This window comes from Echinops telfairi, unplaced genomic scaffold (assembly GCF_000313985.2).
Source record: "Echinops telfairi isolate 266 unplaced genomic scaffold, ASM31398v2 ScPeMD7_7469;HRSCAF=8507_0, whole genome shotgun sequence".
NCBI lineage: Eukaryota > Metazoa > Chordata > Mammalia > Afrosoricida > Tenrecidae > Echinops > Echinops telfairi.
The window spans coordinates 52,070,963-52,080,750 of record NW_022111372.1 but is presented as its reverse complement, the minus strand read 5'-3'; the positions used below and the strand labels follow the sequence as shown (position 1 = coordinate 52,080,750).

At 48.7% G+C, this 9,788-nt stretch overlaps 1 protein-coding gene across 2 annotated transcripts in view; it reads left to right on the top strand.

Moving 5' to 3' along the window:
• SFXN1 (sideroflexin 1) overlaps positions 1-9,788 on the top strand; it is a 68,509-nt gene that overhangs the window by 11,253 nt on the left and 47,468 nt on the right. The window contains exon 2 of one of the 2 annotated variants that reach the window (XM_045284879.1): positions 7,439-7,611. In XM_045284879.1, the coding sequence (XP_045140814.1) occupies positions 7,448-7,611 (164 nt within the window). In that variant the 5' untranslated portion in view covers positions 7,439-7,447. The remainder of the gene's footprint in view (positions 1-7,438; positions 7,612-9,788) is intronic. The other variant, XM_004696802.2, reaches the window with a different exon arrangement.

The following is a 9,788-nucleotide window of genomic DNA, read 5'->3' as shown; positions in this document are numbered from 1 at the left end:
TTTCTTCCTCCCGGACTATCCACCCATGCAGCCTTTCTTGATCACCCAGCCCCCCAGAGAGGGCTGTGCACAAACGGACTGCCTGCGCATCCATTCTCTGAATTAGCCTTCCTGACCTACGGGCGACTTGATTGGCCCTGTGGCCTTGTTCAATCTCTCGAATGCTCACGACATCCATGGAGACAATTACCTGTGCCAGGACTCACCCTTACCCAGCTTTCCAAACCGGAAAAAATACAAGCATAGAGGCAGCAGGCAGGACAGAGAGAGATCCTGATGGGAGGCTTATCTGCCCCCAAGGACATGCCATCCTGTGCGTGAATGATCTCACCCACCCAGGGAACCTTAGGCCAGGCCTGGAGAGAAGCCCAAGGTCCAGGGTCCAGGGTCCAGGGTCCCTAGGTGTGACTCACTGATAGGGCACCACACTCTTTGCCCTGCTGAGCTGTGCTCCTGAGGGCCGCACTATGTTTACCCCTGTTGTTGGCAAAGTCCCTGGGTCATTTCCGGGACACCAGAGACACCGGTCACACCATGTTCTTTGTCCCGGAGGCGTCGTGCGCCTCCTGTCCCCCACTCCCCACATCAGTCTGTCAGAAGATGCTGGTGGCTCTGCCAACAGTCTGTGTCTCGGCACTTCTCACCGCTTCCGTGCTCCCACCCAGCTCGGCCACCAGCAGCGCTGGCCCGGATGACTGATCGCATGCTTGGGGCTTCTGCTGCCCACCTTGGACCCTCCACAGCCCGTTCTCCACACGGCAGGCAGAGACACCCTTTTCAAGTTTCAAAGTATTCCGTTCCTCCAATTAGAACCACCCAGTGACTTCCCACCTCTTTCAAAGTAAAATCCTGAGGTCTGACATACCCTACACAATTCAACTCCACCTGCATGGCTCTGCTATGACCTCTCTCCCCTCCCTGTCTCCCACTCTCCCCTCTTCCTCACTCCACTACTCTCTGAAGACACCTGCATTGGGGTCAGCACAGTGACTGTCCCTTTGCCTGGAATGCTCTCCCCAAGAGAGCAGCATGTGTCTCAAGCCCTGGCTTCCTTGTGATCTTGCCCCAATGGCATTTCCTCAATGAGATCTCCCTGATAGCTGATCGAGAGAGCTTTGAAAACAAAGCACTTTGCAAAAGTAAAATGACTCATTTAGGATTTGAGCCTGGCCTCCGAAGGACATCTTTCCTCTGTGGTCATCTAAATGCAAGACATCCTATTTGCTCCCAGAAGGGTCGGGATACAAATAATTATCTGAAACCCACACATTTAGGATGATCTCAGAAAATAAGTTGTAGCAAGCACATTCTGTTCCACTGACCTTGTGACCAGGGTAAATCAATACGGTTTGATTTGCATGTATTAAATAGTGGAGACATGCCTTCAGTTCTTCTCAGGAAACCTGTGTCTTAAGTTCATTAATACCTAGGAAACCTGTTTGCTCTCTGATTTTAGAAGTCCTTTCCTGACAGGGCCCTGTCACTGGTCCACAGACTCCGCTGGCAGCACGTAGACCCATTAACCCTATCACTGAAAGCCCTGCTATGAAAAGTCAGCTTCTGACCCCCCAGACCTGGTAAGCCTTGCTCTTTGTCTAAACTCTACAGAAACACCTGAGGAATTATTGCACCTTTGACTCTGGTTTCCTTTTGACGGGCCACGGAGTTCTCGATTCAAATTGGTCTTTACTAAGCATCCTTAATAAAGCTCTCTAGTTTACCTTGAAACAGGATCAAGTTTTCTTTTTTAAAAGTGGCTCTACTACCTACTATCCTATTTAACAGTGTTGCCCGCACTCATATTTCTGCTTACCCTGTTCTGTGTCTTCCCCCAAAGCCTTTTATTATCATATGTAACTATAATGACCTTATTGCCTTTTATGACAGTGAACTGTTTTACCTATCTTGCATGTATTTTGTTTATATTCCCTGCCCTCTCCCACTTCAAACTCAGTGCTCATGTCTGTCACATAGTAGGTGCCTAATACCTGGGTAGTGAATGCAGCAGCATGCTGTCTAGACCTTAAAGGAATACGCAGCTAAAGGATTTCTCCCGCAAAACATTTCTTCTGTGTTGTATGAAAACTATAGTCTCCGTCTTAATCACCGCCTTTGTGTGCCAGTGGCGAGGAAGGGACTCCACCATAGGGTCATGTGGGTGGCCGGACACGGGACACTCAGCACTGGACAGGTGAGATGGACAGCAGGATGGGGGTCACGTAGGCTCGAACCCAGGAGGGTACTAGGACACTGCACACCATTCATGTCACAGGTCACGCCAGGAGTGAGTGTGACAAGAGGGTGACGTGCAGCTCGCTCTTGCAATAGGCTGCGATTGGCTTGTTCGGAGAATCCTGAGGATGGGTAGCTCCCTGAAACCCTCGCTCTGGGAGGAGCCGGGACTGTGCCTGACCCTTTGCACGAACAGAGGGCCATGGCTTCAGGAGCGCAGGAGGAAAGGGGACTGTCAGGGGCCAGTGGAAGCCCTCCTGCTTTACAGCTCATGTCAGTGTGCTGGAACAGGGGAACCACAGCTTTTCTTTTTTTTTGACCGATTCAGAGATGGGAGGAAGATGGACGAGGTGGTCCATGTCTTGTTCAGTGTCGTCATGATTCTGTGACTGTGCCCAGCATAGATTTGTTGACATTTAAAGACGGACACACAGCTGGGGCTGTCCACCTAGTCCCCCTTGGTGACCGTTTCCTGCCTGACATGCCACTTAACAAAGTATCTGCTGTGAGAGTGCACGGAAGCAGAGGGTGTGGCCTGACTCCAGGATGGGTCCAGGTTTAAATGCTCTCTTCCTTTGCCCCAAATCCCCTTTCCTTGGTGGCTTTCGGGATGTGTGCAGCCCCCTGGAGGGAATCATGCATAAGACTATGATAAAATGGCTTTGTTTTCAGAAAGGATGCATGTAACTGATGTACAACATTCATATAACCGTAAACTGATGGAGAGTCTGTGGTTAAATAAATGATACGGATGTTCCAAAAAGGGAATAGCAAGGATGCTCCTCCGAAAAGGCGTTTGTCTGTGTGCCCGGTTGACTAGCACAGTCAGTGCCCCACGATGGGCTAGGTGGCCTGGGGAAAGGCTTACTTGTGCTGCCTGTGTAACCAGAGGTAAGCCCCGGTCCTCCTGCAAAAACACCTCTCCCCTGGTCAGATTCTGTAGCACCCGGGAGTCTAACAAGTCTTACCCCAGCTTTGGCTGTACGCTATCATTTTGCTCCTTACAGAGGACTGGCTTTCTGAGTGTTTTCAATTTTTAAAAAAGTTATTTTTATTCATGGACACTGCTGCCCGACTGCCAACGGTGTATGTCTTGCAGTGACCCATGCAAAGTGTGAGGTGGGACTTTACATGGGCTGTGAGGGTCCACGTTGCCTGTCAGGTCAGCTGGGCCATGATTCTCAGGGCTGGCAGCTATGTCATGATGCCATTTCACAGGGAAGCCATGAAGTAGCCGCCCTCTACTTTGTGTTCCAACATGAAAGATGAAAGCAGCACTCCTTCTTAGGGAGAGGGGGTGGGTTGCACACTTGGCATCTGCACTCTGGCCTTGGGAGAAAGGTCGTGTCCTATAAACTTCAAGGCAGGTGGGTGGTGCAAAGGGTGAACGGTTCAAATACTGGCCAGGCGGTCATCAGTGTGGACCCGCCCCCCCCAGCGATGCCTCCACCGCTGCTCACAACAGTGAGGAGCAGGAAGCCGCCCAGAGGCCCAGCAGGAGAGGGAACAAAGAAACGTTGGCACACAGACAAGGAGAGCCTCCTCGGGGAAGCCCAGGGCCTGCAGGGACCCAGTGAACACAGCCCTGAGTGACAGGAGCCCGTCCCGAAGGACAAATGGGAAGATAGATCCACGAGGCCACTGTAACAAAGGACAGGAAAAACCACAACAAGGTACAGATGTTCACAGCAGAGAGAACAGACTTTGGAGTGTCCGGAAGGAGGGAGGGCAAGGGAGTGAGGGCTGAAGCAGGGGCCGCCACACCGAGCTGTCAGCCAGGGCGGCTCTTTCAGTCTGTGTACTGGACTAAAACTGAAAATGAAAATAAATCTCATCTTCAGGTCATGCTCATTCCCTTTGCTTTGAGATATACATTTATGGCTCTCAGAAAATGCCTAAATTGCTGCCAGGGACAGAATGGGCTCTTCCATTTCAAACGTTCGCAGGCCCTTGGCTACAAGGCTGCTGCTCCACCCGAGGGAGGCGGGGAATCAGGGAGCAGGGGAAGGGTGAACTATGCGGGGGCTTGGTTTGTCGTTTAAACCAGGGATTACAAAGTAGGTGTTCTGAAATGTAATTGACCGTTTTGAAAAACACTTAAAAAGTCAGCCTTTGAAAACTGGGTGGAGCACATGCTGCCCCAACACACGTGGTGCTGTCGCCAGGAGTCACGGTCCACTGGACAGCAGCAGCATTGCCGGTGCCTTCATCTGGGCTCCTTCTCCCAGCCAGCGCCTGGTCTGTGGTCCTAATCGGCACGATTTGACCCAGTGGGCAGAGATGCATATGAATGCGAGGTTCCGATCAACGGCGAATTCCAAGCCTGCCTAGCCCTGCCCCTGACATCTTCTACTGACTGCAAGATGAACAAGGACCGGGAACAAGAAATGCCTTTTGGAGCTGGTCCGCTAGGTTTCTCTTCCTTCAACTAAAACCTTACATCTGTTTCAAATATAAGAAAGGGGAAGAGGTGAGAGAAACAATGGTTTGAGCCCTAATGTCGAGAGATGGGATTCAAGGCAGTCACCAGCTAAGAGACAAACCCATCCACTGCCACCGCCGAGTCGATTCCAAACCCTAGTTGCTTGGGTTTCCAAGACTGACCATCTTTCTGGGAGCCAGAAGTCTCAACGTTCTCCCATGGAGCAGTCAGTGGGTTCGAACCGCCCACCTTGCAGTTAATTAGGAGGCCAATGCTCACTTGCACTGCACCAACAGGGCACTTTTCATGGACAAAGATGAAGCTCTCTTTATAATGATGACAGCCCAAAATAACCAAATTAAAGACCTGGTTGTGCCCCTGTAGAAAATGTTGAATGCCACAGGTGACCTGCTCATGAAGTGGTTCCCCCCCCAAATCAAGGTACCAAAATTGAGAGTCAGATATCAGCTCTTTGTTAATTATATGATGATATGTACAAAACATATTTCCAAAAAAATGTCTTCATGGAAATGTGCCAAAACATTAGCAATCATTATTTCAGAATGGTTGAGCTATAGGAGCTAATGTGTTTTTTTTTAAATCATTTTCTACAATAAGCTTGAATTATGCACAACAGTATAATAGACGTGTGTTAGTTTTAAGGTTTATTGCGCCGACCTGGCCAATGAACACATGTGTGATTAATTGGAGGGCGGAGAGATAAATACCTCAGTGAGCCTCGCCTTTCTTGTCTCTTGCTCGCTGATGGTCAGACCTGGATGCAGCTGCCTTACCTAGTTCTCTGCCTCAGCTGGCAAGGCGCACTTCCTGCAAGACATCCCTGAGGAGAAGCCACATGGACCTATCCCGATGCAGCCCTGGGTGCTGGAGCAGCCACCTGGAGACACTTGCCAGCACCTGAGATGCTTACATGCTCACTGATTTGGCTTTCTTCTGCAGTCAGCACCATTGCATGGGTTTTGTGAGCTTGAGGAGGCCTTTATAGATCGGTGTCGGACAGAGGGGCTAATGTTGGACTTATGGGCTTGAACTGGACTGGGTTGGGATGCTTTCACTCACCCTTTCTATAAAACTCTGTCTTATAAAATATGAGTGTCTATGAATTTTGTTTCTCTAGTCTACCCAGACTAACACAACATGTCTTACAACAATATAATAAATAACTCACAAAGAGAAATTAATTGCTTGTGGGAAAATGGGAATTTCATGATGGAAATTACATACCATAGTATTACTCCTACGTTCATGGCGTGCTCAGGTGTGTTTTCTCCATGGCTTCTGGAAGGCTGGAGAACATACTGAACCAGTTTTGATGTGTAGTTTACGTCTAGAATAAGGTTGAATGAATCTGGATCTTTAAAATTATATCATGTGTAGTATTTTAACCCCTTTGTGTAATGAGTTACTGCTGTAGGAGGACCCCTGGCTGCACAGTGGTCAAGTGCTTAATTACGAAGGGAAAGGTTGGTGCTTCAGACCCATTAGCCACGCCCCGGGAGAAAGATGTGGCAGTCTGCAGCCGTGGAAACCCTGTGGGCAGTTCTACTGGGTCCTGTATGGTCGGTCGCAATGGGTCAGAACCAACATGATGGTGATGCATGCTACTTGAAGGAAGAGACAACTAGTGGACCCGCATGTAGAAATGATTGCCATATGTTGGCAAGGGTATGCGAGAACTGGACCCCTTAACCATGGCTAGCGATAATGAGCCAAGATATACTGAAAACCCCAATAACTTAACACTGAAAGGCAAGTAAGCCAACATTAAAATGGACAGAGACCTTGAATTAGCATGCCACTAAGGAGGATTGTGACCCAGGATGGGTGAATCTTTAGAGACAGTAATGGGATAGATGGTTCCTTGGGGAAACAACAGGGGATGCTGGGGGGAAATGGTGAGTTACTAACAAGGAGTATAAGGGGGAAAAAAAGAAAATGTTCTAAAGTCGATTGTGGTAATGATTGTACATCACTTTTTGGTATGACTGAACAATTGAATTGTATGATATCTGGATTATTTCCCAATAAAACTGCATAAAAACTAAATAAATAGCTTTGGAACATAAAAAAAACTAAAATAAAGAAAACTTAGACCACCAAACACACGAGAAGATGCTCAATGCTATTTAGCCTTCAGAGAGCTGCCAATCAAAAACATGGTGAGCTACCATGTCACGCCCACTCTGATGGCTTCAGGAACCGTGGTGGCTCAGTGGGTAAGCAGTGGGCAGCTGCTCTGCAGAGAGGGATGTGGCCGTCTGGGAAACCCTACAGAGCAGTTCTACTGGGTCCTCCAGGCTCACTATGAGTTGGGGGTGCCTCGGTGACAGTGAGTCTGGCAGGGTGACAGGGACACACACCAAAAATAATTGTAGTCACTGACAAGATTTAACTATCGACTACCTTTTCCTTCTGAAAAGCAGTTTCCAACTTCAGCCCCTGTTCATTCTGACACCATTTAAAATTGTCTTATGCACTTATTGTTCCAGAATATTTTTAGGTTTCCCAGAAGTTAAGAATGATGGAATATTGGGTACTTAGAAATGTCGGAGAAAGGATTGAAATTTGGTTCTACTGATTAAAATGCATGGACAAAGTTAGCTTTGGATTCAGATCATCTTCCTTCCACTTACATAACAATCATTTCTATACATTGAAGAGGACACAACTCATTACTTGAAGATTGCTGTGCCCATGATGTGTCGTGATGTTATAATTCTGAAGTAAACTTGCCCCCCCCCCCTTTTTTTGGACTCTCTCAAGTCTAGAACAATGTCAGGAGAACTTCCACTAAACATCAATATTAAGGAGCCTCGATGGGACCAAACCACGTTTGTCGGACGAGCCAATCACTTCTTCACTGTGACGGACCCCAGGAATATCCTGCTAACCAACGAGCAACTAGAACATGCAAGGAAAATGATACACGATTACAGGTAATTACAGTGATGTTTTGTTTTGTTTTTAACTTCATATAGCAATAGATACTCATGCTACATGGCTACATCCAAACCTCACTTAGTGATGCTACCATTTTTTCTGCATTGGAATGCTTTTTAAAGGAAGGGAGGAGAAGGAAGTCAGGAAAGAGAGAAAGTTTATTTTCTGTCCCCTTCCCTGCCTTTAGGAACCCTGGTGACATAAGTGGTTACAGCTGCGAACTGAGAAGTCAGCAGTTTGAAACCACCACCAGCTCTTCAGAAGAAAGAGGAGGCTTTCTCCTCCTGTAAAGCGTTACAGTCTCGGAAATCCCCAGGGAGAGTCCTGCCCTGTCCTGAAGGTCCCCACGAGTCACAGTTGGCTCGGTGGCAGTGAGTCTGGGTTTTCCCCACCTTTGATGTAGATGTTTAGTGCGCAAATACTGGACAGCCAAAAGAACCAACGTGGAGGAAGTGCAGCTCGAATGATCCTTAGAGTGTGACCATGGCAAAGCTTGACTTTGTCTCCTGTTCTTTGGACATGGGATCAGAAGAGATCAGTCCTTGGAAACTGATGCATGGCAAGGTAAGACGCATGGCAAACTTCATGCATGGCAAGGTAAGAAAGACAGTGAAAATGAGGAAGGCTGTCAAGGAGATGGATTGGCCCAGTGGCAGCAACAATGGGCTTAAACATCAGAACAATTAGGAGGCTGGCACAGGACCGGTGGTGTTTTGTTTGTTGGGTCACTGTGGGTCAGAACCTGCCCAACAGCACCTAATACCACCTGTTGCTGTTGCGTCCACTCTGGCTCATGGCACCCCCGTGGGTGGCAGAATAAAACTGCTTCATCATTTTCACGGACTACTGGTTACACATTGGGCTGCGATCCGCATGGTCGGCAGTTTGAAACCACCAGCAGGAGAAACCACCGGCTCTCCGTGGGACAAAGACTGGGCTTTCTACAGCCACAGTCTGAGAAACCCACAGGGGTCGCTATGAGTCAGCGTTGACTCAATGACAGGAGAGGCTTTTCTTTCAAGGTGTCCGGGTGTGGACTTGAACCTCTGACATTTCAGGGAGCAGCTGAGTACACTCACTGTTTGCACCATCCAGAGATTCCATCTGGGGTCCACAGTAGCCTGAAGGAGGAGACAATGTCCCTCCAGCCCATCGGGACCGATCTGTGAGATTGCCCTTCCCAGCACCGTGCTTCTCCTGCACCAGACAAGCAACCACCCTGTACCTCTTTCTGGATCCAGACGGAGACATTATCGCGCCCATAAGAAAACTGAAACTGGCACGCATTCAGGAAGATGGGTTGCTTCCGAGATGCGGGCCCATCAGATGAAGCAGTGCAGGTGGGCGCTCTGAGGGTCAGGATGCTGGTGGCAGGGCTGCCGGGCTTCCTGGGTCTGAGGAGCATTCCATCCGCCCAGAGAGCAGGCATGAGGCACATGAGATGCAGCACTCTAACCCAGGGCTTGACAAACTTTTCTGTAAACCCGCTACCCACTGCCCTGGAGTGGAACTGCCTCTGGGGTGTTGGAGACTGTAAATCCTTACAGGAGCAGAGCCCCTCTCATCTTTCTCCCACAGAGGGCTGGTGAGTCCAAGCCTTCTGGTTAGCAGCCCAGTGCTTAACCTGCTGTGCCACCAGGGTTTGTTGTTATTGTTTTGTTTTATGTGAAGGACTATGTACTCATTATTTCAGCCTCTGCAGGCCATAGAGAACAGATGGCTCTTGCTGTTGTTCTAATTTTGTTTGGGGTTGTCATCTAGCTCCAGCCCAGGGTGACCCGTGTACAACAGAACAAAGCCCTGCCTGGTTGCACACCAACTTCCTGACCACTGGAATACTCCATTGTTGCAGCTGCTAAGCGTTGGATTGCCTTCCACCCCGGGGTCCCTTCTCCTAGCACAGTATCAGAAGTTTCTGGAAGTAGATCCCTAGACTTTTCTCCCTGGTCTGTCTTATTCTGAAGCACCACTGAAACCTGCCAGCCATGGGAGATCATGCTGGTCTTTGAAAGACCAGTGACATACCTTCCAGCGCCATAGCTACGTGCAAACCACCACAGTATAACAATCTGGGAAATTAGGAAATGGGTAGTGGGTTTTATTTGACAGTCCTTTAAAAATTGTAAAGGAAAAAAAAAAGCATACTCTGAGGTATCCAAGCACACAAGCCACA